Below are 12,751 nucleotides of genomic sequence, written 5' to 3'. Positions count from 1 at the left end.
GAAAACCTATAGCCATACTGGGGACCAGGAACGTGGAGGGCTAAGATGCTGGAGATAGTATTGGAAAACTTCATGCACTAATATGTTAGGGATACAAGCAGAGGATGTTCCAGCAAGGCTGGACCTAGTATTCACCTTGAACACTTAAGACAGGGGGTATTACACATGAAAGGCCTTTTGGTGCTAGTGACCACGTGGTTATAACTTTTGAATACCTTGTAGAGTTAACAGTGGAGAATGAAGCAGCACAAGAAGGACGGGAGAAGCCAAACTTCAAAACAAGGACTACACTGGTATGAGGTGATTCTTGCATGAGGTGCAATGGGAAAGAGAACTAGAGGGAATGAGTGCAAATGAAATGATGGAATAAGTGCAGGGAGGCAGAGGAGTTCATACCAAGGGGAAACAGAAAAAATGGAAAGACCAATATGAGCCCATAGCTAGCCTGGAGGTGTAAAGAGGCCAGAGCCAAGTGTGCTAGAGCATGGGAAAAGTATTGGAGGCAGAGGACTAAAGAACACAAGGACTTGAGTATAAAAACCAGAAATGGATATGCATGCATATGGAAAGAGGCCCAGCAGCAATATGAGAATGACAGAGCATCAAAAACTAAATCTAACCCAAAGTCGTTATATAGCCATATCGGAAGGAAAATAACACTCAAGTACCAAGTACTCAGGTTGAGGAAGGAAGGAGGGGAGCTCACGAAGAGTGACTAGGAAGTATGTGAAGAGCTTCACACAAGATTTAGAGAACTATTCACAGTGGATATGGAAATGCTTCCAGCAAACCGATGAGGTAGGTTGCACAGCAAGTGCAGACACACTGCACAAAACCAAGGAGGAGGTGACGAAACTTCTAGGTGACGTAGATACCTCGAAGGTGGTGGGCCCAGACGACACCTTTCCTTGGGTCCTGTGAGAGGGAGCAGAGGTACTGTGCGTGCCGCTGTCTACAATCTTCAATAAATATTTCCAAATAGGCCAACTGCTTGAGGTGTGGGATACAGCAAATGAAGTTGCATTTATTAAGAATGGAAACAGAGAGGCAGCATTAAACTAGAGACCAGAGTCTCTGACATGTATAGTATGTAAAGTCATGGAGAAGATTATCAGGATAAGAGTGGTAGATAACATATTAAGGATTGGGCTCATACATGACAATCAGCACAACTTCAGGGATGGGAAATCCTATGTCACGAATCTGCTTGAGTTCTACGACAAGGTAACAGAAGTAAGACAAGAGAAAGGGAGAGAGAGAGAGAGATGGGTAGATTGTATTTTTTTTCTGACTGAAAAAAGGCTTTCGACACTATACTACACAAGAGACTGGTTCAAAAACTAGAGGAGCAGGGAGGAATAGTATGGAAAGCACTGCAATGGATCGGGTAATACCTGACAGGAAGAAAACAACGATTATTGGCACGTGATGAGGTGCCAGAGTGTGCCCATGTGTCGAGTGGAGTTCGACAAGGGTCAGTCCTTGGTCCGGTGCTGTTTCTTGTATATGTGAATGATATAATGGAAGGAATAGATTCAGAGGTGTCCTTCTTTGCCGATGATGTGAAACTAATGAAGAGAATGCTAGCTGACGAGGATCAAGTAAGATTACAGAGGGATCTGGTCTTGCTGCAACCCTGGCTCGACAAATAGTTCTTCCCATTAAGTGCAAAGTCGTGAAGCTTGTGGAAAGGTCAAAGACCGCAGACTGAGTACAGGCTCGTGAGTTAATGGCTGTAAACCTTACCCAAGGAAAAGAATCTTGGGGTGAGTATCGTACTGAGTGGTATAAACCTTGGTAATAAATACCGACAAGTTGGTTTAGAAAGACACGTAAGCAAACACTATAACATATTTATTAGAAAACGTTTCGGTCCTGTGACCTTGATCACTTCTGGGACCTTGATCAAGGTCCCATAACCGAAACGTTTTCTAATAAATATGTTATAGTGTTTGCTTACGTGTCTTTCTAAACCATCGTACTGAGTACATTCCCTGAGGCGCACATCAACTAAATAACTGCTGCACCATATGGGTGCATGGCAAATCTAAGAATAGTGTTTTGACTTTTAAGTAAGTAGTTATTCACCACAATATATACTGTGTACGTTAGGCCCATACTAGAGTACGCAGCACCAGCCTGGAACTCATACCTAGTCAAGAACATCAAGAAATTAGAGAAATGCAAAATTTTACAAAACTAGTCCCGGAGTTAAGTGATGTGTGCAATGAGGAGAGATTAAGGGAACTGAAACTGATGATACTGGAGGACAGGAAGGATAGGGGAAACGTGATAAGCACGAATAAAATGCTTAGATGAATTGGCAAATGATAGAGGAGCAAGAGGATACAGGAATAAGAGGACACAACTGGAGGGTCCTACTAATTACCGAGAGCATCCGAGATGAACCGAGAACCGAGAACAAGCTCGGGTTAACCGAGAACAAGCTTCGATTTACCGAGAACAAGTGGGTCCTACTAATTGCCGAGAACAACCGACATGAACCGAGAACAACCGAGGACAACCGAGAGCACGCACGAATTTACCGAGAACAACCGGGAAAAAGCTTGGATTTGCCGAGAACAAGTTAGATTTACCGAGAACAACCGAGATGAACCAAGAACAAGTCAGATTTACATAGAACAACCGGGAACAAGCCTGGATTTACCAAAACAAGTTAGACTTACCGAGAACAACCGAGATGAACCAGGAAAAAGTCAGACTTACTGAGAACCACCAATGTCATGTCGTCTTTTGCAAATATCTCATTGGATATCTTCATATTGACAGACCCCATGATGCTCACAATTGCAATTCTTGCTTTCCTTGGACAATCTTCAGAGTAAGGTGATAGGGCATTTATCCAGCCTAAATTTGAAACTACCTAAGGTTTTAGCTTCGATAACCCTACTAGGCAGAGTGTTCCACTCATCAGCTACCTTATTACCAAACCAGTACTTTCCAATGTCCTTCCGAAATCTAAACTTATCTAATTTGAATCCATTATTGCAGGTTCTCTCTTAGAGAGATATCCTCGAAACCTTATTTATGTCCCCTATGTTAATATTCATCTTCCACTTATACACTTCGATCATGTATAAGTGGAAGATAGATATTACTATGTCACCGTCACATGGAAGAGAACGTCCGGCGTCGTCTCCAGAACACAGTTGGAACAAATCATAAACTAAAAAACAGCTTGGTTGATTCGATATTCGGAAAAAACAGGCTTGTTACGTGCAAAGGACACCTATGAGTTTTATTTTAAATCTCTTCGTCTTTCTAACGAATTTCTGAAAAAAAGGCGCCACAGTTCTAGGATTATTTTGAAAAGTTGGTGCCAAGACTGAGAGACAATATCTTCATCCCATCAATCGAAAAACCCTGGATACCGTTTAACTAGACAAACAACAACAGTGGCTCGCTAAACAAAATCGTGAAGCTATCAACGGACTGGAAGGTTCTGAATATACCGGACTTGATTGAAACATTATTCAAGATCGTCAACTTACAGTACGTGGACATTCTGCGGCCATCCACGGTCAAGGAAACTTTCAAGCCGTCCCGAATATAGTAAAATTCACGGTAACCAATGCGGTGTGATGTGCGAAAAGTGCAGCAGAAAAGTACACTCTAGTGCAGAAATTTCTCGAAGTAAAGTCGATCATAGAAAAGGACAAAAATTCATGGTTTCAACGGCCGGGATACTAAGGATTCTTCATCCGGGAAGTGCAAAAAAAAGCCAGGACAACGCAAACGAAGAAAATCATGGAAGACAAGTAGTACGCCAAGGTAGAGATCATGACAGTTACGATATAGAGACCACTGACTATAAAATAATGTTCCATTCTGCATTTACAATATTTTACTGTGCTGTAATTTTGACGTATTTTCCCACTATAATGTGCTGTTTTACACGTATATTTTTATTATCCAATACCTGTACCGTATTCATGAGTTTAAATAAAAATATATAGTGAATGTGTAAAACGTGCTCCTGACGTATCAAAGTATGTTCTGTTTTTAACACCTGTACCGTACCTGTCTTAAGGCTTTGTACAGTGTGACTTGTTCTCGGTAAATCTAAGCTTGTTCCCGGTTGTTCTCGGTAAACCTGACTTGTTCCTTGTTTATCTCGGTTGTTCTCGGTAAATCTAAGCTTGTTCCCTGTTGTTCTCGGTAAATCTGACTTGTTCCTTGTTTATCTCGGTTGTTCTCGGTAAATCTAAGCTTGTTCCCGGTTGTTCTCGGTAAATCTGACTTGTTCCTTGTTTATCTCGGTTGTTCTCGGTAAATCCAACTTGTTCTCGGTAAATCCGAGCATGTTCTCGGTTGTCCTCGGTAAATCCGAGCTTGTTCCCGGTTGTCCTCGGTAAATCCGAGCTTGTTCTCGGTGTCATCGGTTGTTCTCGGTTCATCTCGGTTGTTCTCGGTAATTAGTAGGACCCACTTGTTCTCGTTAAATCCAAGCTTGTTACCGGTTGTTTTTGGTTGTTCTCGGTAAATCTGAGCTTGTTTTCCTTTCATCTCGGTTGTTCTCGGTAATTAGCAGGACTACAACTGGAAGTTGAAAACTATGATGAGTCACAGGGACGTTAGGAAATACTTATTCAGTCACAAAGTTGACCGGAAGTGGAACAATCTGGAGAGTGAAGTAGTGGAGGTAGAATCGATACATAGCATTAAGAAACAGTATGATAAACTTATGGAGCCGGGAAAAGTGGTTTTAGTAACGACCAGCAAAGAGGTAGGGCCAGGAGCAGAGAATCGTCCCCTGCAACCACATGTAGATGAGTACACACACACACACACAATATCAGGTAACCTACCATCGTCACACGTCCGGGATCGAACCCACACCTTCACAGAGTACAGGGAACTGCTTCCCCATGTAGGCACATTACCCGTCAACAAGGCCTGTCAGAGAAACAACAGGGAAATATAAGCAACAACATAGGTAAAACTGCTCAATTAGTAAGAGCTCAATTAAAATTAAATCCATTATAAAATTTTATCTTATACGATTAAAGATATAGTATTTTTTCGTATATGTTAATAAAAATTAAAAATTTTGCACCTAAAGAACCTTAGAAAACTTACCTAATCTTATTATAACAAGTGCAATTTAATTTAGCATAATCCAGCTAAACATATTTTAGATAAGTTTACAATAATTTAATAAACAAACAGAATGAAATATTTATTTTCGTTAGGTTTATAATGATTTTTTGCGATATTACTGCATACAGAAATTTTCGCTTGCCTTATTCAGCAAGAAGAGAGTTGCTATTTAAGCCAAAATCGCAAGTCTTACTTGTTTGGAACGGCAATATATATATATATATATATATATATATATATATATATATATATATATATATATATATATATATATATATATATATATATATATATATATATATATATATATATATATATATATATATATATATATATATATATATATATATATATATATATATATATATATGCAAACAATCACAGAGGGGCGATCTTAACTATGCAGGACAAGCCACGAGGGGGGGGGGAATCTTACGCTCAAGTACTTTCATACTCTTTAGTGGGTCATCAGGAGCTGTGCAATGTTGCAAGGGAGCAACCAAAGCAGGGAGAGAGGTCTCAGAGTAGCGTAGGTGTCACTGGCCACGGTTACCCTTAGACTAGGTTAGTGGTCGGTCCCAACCCCACCCTAGCATCATCCTCCCACTACCCATATGGGGTAGGAGGGTATCTGAGATGTCAAGTAAGAAATTATAAGAACATAAGAACATAAGAAAGAAGGAACACTGCAACAGGCCTACTGACCCATGCGGAGCAGGTCCATGTCCCCCGCCCCTGGATTAGCCCAATTAACCACCCACCCCGGATTAGCCAAATGACCCACCCAGTCTGGTCACCTCCACTCAAGGATTGGGCACGGCACCAGACCCAGCAGCACAAGCTAGTCAGGTCCAACTTACACCCACCCACACCCACTCATGTATTTATCTAACCTATTTTTAAAACTACACAACGTTTTAGCCTCAATAACTGTACTCGGGAGTTTGTTCCACTCATCCACAACTCTATTACCAAACCAGTGCTTTCCTATATCCTTCCTGAGTTTGAATTTTTCCAACTTGAATCCATTGCTGCGAGTCCTGTCTTGGATGGAAATTTTCAGCACGCTATTTACATCCCCTTTATTTATTCCTGTTTTCCATTTATACACCTCGATCATGTCTCCCCTAATTCTACGCCTTTCGAGAGAGTGCAGATTCAGGGCCCTCAGTCTATCCTCATATGGAAGATTTCTGATACATGGGATCATCTTTGTCATCCTCCTCTGTACGTTTTCCAGATCATTTATATCCATTCTGTAATACGGTGAACGGAACTGAGCAGCATAATCTATATGAGGCCTAACCAAGGATATATAGAGTTGAAGAACAACCTGAGGACTTCTATTATTTATACTTCTAGATATGAAGCCAAGAATTCTGTTAGCTTTATTGCGAACACTAATGCACTGTTGTCTTGGTTTTAGATTACTGCTAACCAGAACTCCTAAATCCTTTTCCCAATCAATTATTTAGTTTTTATGTGACATGGCTATTTAACTGCCAGCCCCAAGCTTTTCCTAATCGTTTATAACAACTCATATAACCTCAAAATATATGACCTCAAAATAAATGACCTGTTATAAACGATTAGGAAAAGCTTGGGGCTGGCTTTTTTTTATCTTACAATTTCCTACTTGACATCTCAGAAACCTTCCTACCCCATATGGGTAGAGGGAGGATGATGGTAGGGTGGGGTTGGCACCGACCACTAACCCAGTCTAAAGGTAACCGTGGTCAGTGACACCTACGCTACTCTGAGACCTCTCTCCCTGCACAGCTTCTGATGACGCACTGAAGAGTGTGAAAGTACTTGAGCTAAAGATCTCCACCCCCGTGGCTTGTCCTGCATATATATATATATATATATATATATATATATATATATATATATATATATATATATATATATATATATATATATATATATATATATATATATATACATACATATATATATATATATATATATATATATATATATATATATATATATATATATATATATATATATATATATATATATATATATATATATATATATATTTTATTATCACACTGGCCGATTCCCACCAAGGCAGAGTGGCCCGACAAAGAAAAACTTTCACCATCATTCACTCCATCACTGTCTTGCCAGAAGGGTGCTTTACACTACAGTTTTTAAACTGCAACATTAACACCCCTCCTTCAGAGTGCAGGCACTGTACTTCCCATCTCCAGGACTCAAGTCCGGCCTGCCGGTTTCCCTGAACCCCTTCATAAATGTTACTTTGCTCACACTCCAACAGCACGTCAAGTATTAAAAACCATTCGTCTCCATTCACTCCTATCAAACACGCTCACGCACGCCTGCTGGAAGTCCAAGCCCCTCGCACACAAAACCTCCTTTACCCCCTCCCTCCAACCTTTCCTAGGCCGACCCCTACCCCGCCTTCCTTCCACTACAGACTGATACACTCTTGAAGTCATTCTGTTTCGCTCCATTCTCTCTACATGTCCGAACCACCTCAACAACCCTTCCTCAGCCCTCTGGACAACAGTTTTGGTAATCCCCCACCTCCTCCTAACTTCCAAACTACGAATTCTCTGCATTATATTCACACCACACATTGCCCTCAGACATGACATCTCCACTGCCTCCAGCCTTCTCCTCACTGCAACATTCTTCACCCATGCTTCACACCCATATAAGAGTGTTGGTAAAACTATACTCTCATACATTCCCCTCTTTGCCTCCAAGGACAAAGTTCTTTGTCTTCACAGACTCCTAAGTGCACCACTCACCCTTTTCCCCTCATCAATTCTATGATTCACCTCATCTTTCATAGACCCATCCGCTGACACGTCCACTCCCAAATATCTGAATACATTCACCTCCTCCATACTCTCTCCCTCCAATCTGATATCCAATCTTTCATCACCTAATCCTTTTGTTATCCTCATAACCTTACTCTTTCGTGTATTCACTTTTAATTTTCTTCTTTTGCACACCCTACCAAATTCTATAGGGGAAGGAAGGCGGGGTAGGGGTCGTCCTCGAAAGGGTTGGAGAGAGGGGGTAAAGGAGGTTTTGTGGGCAAGGGGCTTGGACTTCCAGCAAGCGTGCGTGAGCGTGTTAGATAGGAGTGAAGGGAGACGAATGGTACTTGGGACCTGACGATCTGTTGGAGTGTGAGCAGGGTAATATTTAGTGAAGGGATTCAGGGAAACCGGTTATTTTCATATAGTCGGACTTGAGTCCTGGAGATGGGAAGTACAGTGCCTGCACTCTGAAGGAGGGGTGTTAATGTTGCAGTTTAAAAACTGTAGTGTAAAGCACCCTTCTGGCAAGACAGTGATGGAGTGAATGATGGTGAAAGTTTTTCTTTTTCGGGCCACCCTGCCTTGGTGGGAATCGGTCAGTGTGATGGCAAGATGGCAAGATGGCAGAACTTGCCATCTTGGCTTAAATAGCAACGCTCATCTTGCCATATAGGACAAGCGAAAATTTGTGTATGCAATAATTTCGCCAAAATCATTCTGAACCTAACGAAAAAAATGTATTTCACTGTGTTTGTTTAGTATTAAATTATTGTAAACAAATCTAAAATATATTTAGTTGGGTTAGGCTAAAATAAATTGTTTTTGTTATAATAAGGTTAGGTAAGTTTTCTAAGATTCTTTTGGTGCAAAATTATAAATTTTTACATCAACATTAATGAAAAAAAATACACCTTTAAACGTACAAGAGAAAATTTCAGAAAGGGCTTAATTTTAAATGAGTTTTTGCTAATTGGCCAGTTTTACATATTCGGCACGACATATATATGTATACATATATATATATATATATATATATATATATATATATATATATATATATATATATATATATATATATATATATATATATATCGTGCCGAATATGTAAAACTGGTCAATTAACAACTCATTTAAAATTAAGTCCGTTCTAAAATTTTCTCTTATACGTGTAAAGATATATTTTTTTCATTAATGTTGATGTAAAAAATTTTAATTTTGCACTGAAAGGAAATTAAAAATCTTACCTAACCTTATTATAACAAGAAAAATTTATTTTAGTCTAACCCAACTAAATATATTTTAGATTTGTTTACAATATTTTAATACTAAACAAACACAGTGAAATATATATTTTTCGTTAGGTTCAGAATGATTTTGGCGAAATTATTGCATACACAAATTTTCGCTTGTCCTATATGGCAAGATGAACATTGCTATTTAAGCCAAGATCGCAAATTGTGCCTATTCGGCACGACATATATATATATATATATATATATATATATATATATATATATATATATATATATATATATATATATATATATATATATATAGTATATATATACATGCATATATATATATATATATATATATATATATATATATATATATATATATATATATATATATATATATATATATATATATATATATATATATATATATATATATACATACATCTAGGTTTTTTCTCCTTTTTCTAAATAGCTCTTGTTCTTCTTTATTTCTTCTATTGTCCATGGGGAAGTGGAAAAGAATCTTTCCTCCGTAAGCCATGCGTGTATGAGGCGACTAAAATGCCGGGAGCAATGGGCTAGTAACCCCTTCTGCTGTAGACATTTACTAAAAAAGAGAAGAAGAAAAACTTTATAAAACTGGGATGCTTAAATGTGCGTGGATGTAGTGCAGATGACAAGAAACAGATGATTGCTGATGTTATGAATGAAAAGAAGTTGGATGTCCTGGCCCTAAGCGAAACAAAGCTGAAGGGGGTAGGGGAGTTTCAGTGGGGGAAAACAAATGGGATTAAATCTGGAGTATCTGAGAGAGTTAGAGCTAAGGAAGGTGTATGGTTAATTCATTTTAAGCGCTTAACCCATGTGGGTCATTCAGCGCAAGACGTGGTGAAGGCTTGATCCTCCGTCTACTGAGCGCCTGACAGACGCCCTTCCTATTTGTACTCACCTATATCATAAGGAAGGTGTAGCAATAATGTTGAAGGATCAGTTGTGGAAGGAGAAAAGAGAATATGAATGTGTAAATTCAAGGATTATGTGGATTAAAGTAAAGGTTGGATGCAAAAAGTGGGTCATAATAAGCGTGTATGCACCTGGAGAAGAGAGGAATGTAGAGGAGAGAGAGAGATTGTGGGAGATGTTAAGTGAATGTATAGGAGCCTTTGAACCAAGTGAGAGAGTAATTGTGGTAAGGGACCTGAATGCTAAAGTAGGAGAAACTTTTAGAGAGGGTGTGGTAGGTAAGTTTGGGGTGCCAGGTGTAAATGATAATGGGAGCCCTTTGATTGAACTTTGTATAGAAAGGGGTTTAGTTATAGGTAATACATATTTTAAGAAAAAGAGGATAAATAAGTATACAAGATATGATGTAGGGCGAAATGACAGTAGTTTGTTGGATTATGTATTGGTAGATAAAAGACTGTTGAGTAGACTTCAGGATGTACATGTTTATAGAGGGGCCACAGATATATCAGATCACTTTTTAGTTGTAGCTACACTGAGAGTAAAAGGTAGATGGGATGCAAGGAGAATAGAAGCATCAGGTAAAAGAGAGGTGAAGGTTTATAAACTAAATGAGGAGGCAGTTAGGGTAAGATATAAACAACTATTGGAGGATAGATGGGCTAATGAGAGCATAGGCAATGGGGTCGAAGAGGTATGGGGTAGGTTTAAAAATGTAGTGTTAGAGTGTTCAGCAGAAGTTTGTGGTTACAGGAAAGTGGGTGCGGGAGTTAAGAGGAGCGATTGGTGGAATGATGATGTAAAGAGAGTAGTAAGGGGAGAAAAAGTTAGCATATGAGAAGTTTTTACAAAGTAGAAGTGATGCAAGGAGGGAAGAGTATATGGAGAAAAAGAGAGTGGTGAAGCAATGCAAAAAGATAGCAAATGAGAGAGTGGGTGAGGTGTTATCAACAAATTTTGTTGAAAATAAGAAAAAGTTTTGGAGTGAGATTAACAAGTTAAGGAATCCTAGAGAACAAATTAATTTGTCAGTTAAAAATAGGAGAGGAGAGTTGTTAAATGGAGAGTTAGAGGTATTGGGAAGATGGAGGGAATGTTTTGAGGAATTGTTGAATGTTGATGAAGATAGAGAAGCTGGGATTTCGTGAATAAGGCAAGGAGGAACAACATCTTGTAGGAGTGAGGAAGAGCCAGTTGTGAGTGTGGGGGAAGTTCGTGAGGCAGTAGGTAAAATGAAAGGGGGGTAAGGCAGCTGGGATTGATGGGATAAAGATAGAAATGTTAAAAGCAGGTGGGGATATAGTTTTGGAATGGTTGGTGCTATTATTTAATAAATGTATGGAAGAGGGTAAAGTACCTAGGGATTGGCAGAGAGCATGCATAGTTCCTTTGTATAAAGGCAAAAGGGACAAAAGAGAGTGCAAAAATTATAGGGGGATAAGTCTGTTGAGTATACCTGGTAAAGTGTATGGTAGAGTTATTATTGAAAGAATTAAGAGTAAGACGGAAAATAGGATAGCAGATGAACAAGGAAGCTTTAGGAAAGGTAGGGGGTGTGTGGACCAGGTGTTTACAGTGACACATATAAGTGAACAGTATTTAGATAAGGCTTAAGAGGTTTTTGTGGCATTTATGGATTTGGAAAAGGAGTAAGAGAGGGTGGATAGGGGGGCAATGTGGCAGATGTTGCAGGTGTATGGTGTAGGAGGTAGGTTACTGAAAGCAGTGAAGAGTTTTTACGAGGATAGTGAGGCTCAAGTTAGAGCATGTAGGAAATAGGAAGATTATTTCCCAGTAAAAGTAGGCCTTAGACAAGGATGTGTGATGTCACCATGGTTGTTCAATATGTTTATAGATGGGGTTGTAAGAGAAGTAAATGCGAGGGTCTTGGCAAGAGGTGTGGAGTTAAAAGATAAAGAATCACAAATAAAGTACGAGTCGTCACAGTTGCTCTTTGCTGATGACACTGTGCTCTTGGGTGATTCTGAAGAGAAGTTGCAGAGGTTGGTGGATGAATTTGGCAGGGTACGTAAAAGAAGAAAATTGAAAGTGAATGCAGGAAAGAGTAAAGTTATGAGGATAACAAAAAGATTAGGTGATGAAAGATTGGATATCAGATTGGAGGGAGAGAGTATGGAGAAGGTGAATGTATTCAAATATTTGGGAGTGGACGTATCAGCTGATGGGTCTATGAATGATGAGGTGAATCATAGAATTGATGAAGGGAAAAGGGTGAGCGGTGCACTTAGGAGTCTGTGGAGACAAAGAACTTTGTCCTTGGAAGCAAAGAGGGGAATGTATGAGAGTATAGTTTTACCAACGCTCCTGTATGGGTGTGAAGCATGGGTGATGAATGTTGCAGCGAGGAGAAGGCTGGAGGCAGTGGAGATGTCATGTCTGAGGGCAATGTGTGGTGTGAATATAATGCAGAGAATTCGTAGTTTGGAAGTTAGGAGGAGGTGCGGGATTGCCAAAACTGTTGTCCAGAGGGCTGAAGAAGGGTTGTTGAGGTGGTTCGGACATGTAGAGAGAATGGAGCGAAACAGAATGACTTCAAGAGTGTATCAGACTGTAGTGGAAGGAAGGCGGGGTAGGGGTCGGCCTAGGAAAGGTTGGAGGGAGGGAGTA

The 12,751-nt window shown here is 39.4% G+C and overlaps 1 protein-coding gene across 1 annotated transcript in view; it reads right to left on the bottom strand.

Moving 5' to 3' along the window:
- Positions 1-12,751, bottom strand: part of LOC138852390 (uncharacterized) — a 262,953-nt gene that overhangs the window by 171,705 nt on the left and 78,497 nt on the right. The window contains exon 12 of the mRNA XM_070082742.1: positions 4,830-4,917. Within this exon, the coding sequence (XP_069938843.1) occupies positions 4,830-4,917 (88 nt within the window). The remainder of the gene's footprint in view (positions 1-4,829; positions 4,918-12,751) is intronic.

The sequence above is a fragment of the Cherax quadricarinatus genome, chromosome 8 (assembly GCF_038502225.1).
Source record: "Cherax quadricarinatus isolate ZL_2023a chromosome 8, ASM3850222v1, whole genome shotgun sequence".
In the NCBI taxonomy this organism is placed as follows: Eukaryota; Metazoa; Arthropoda; class Malacostraca; order Decapoda; family Parastacidae; genus Cherax; species Cherax quadricarinatus.
This window is presented reverse-complemented; position numbering and strand designations above follow the sequence as displayed.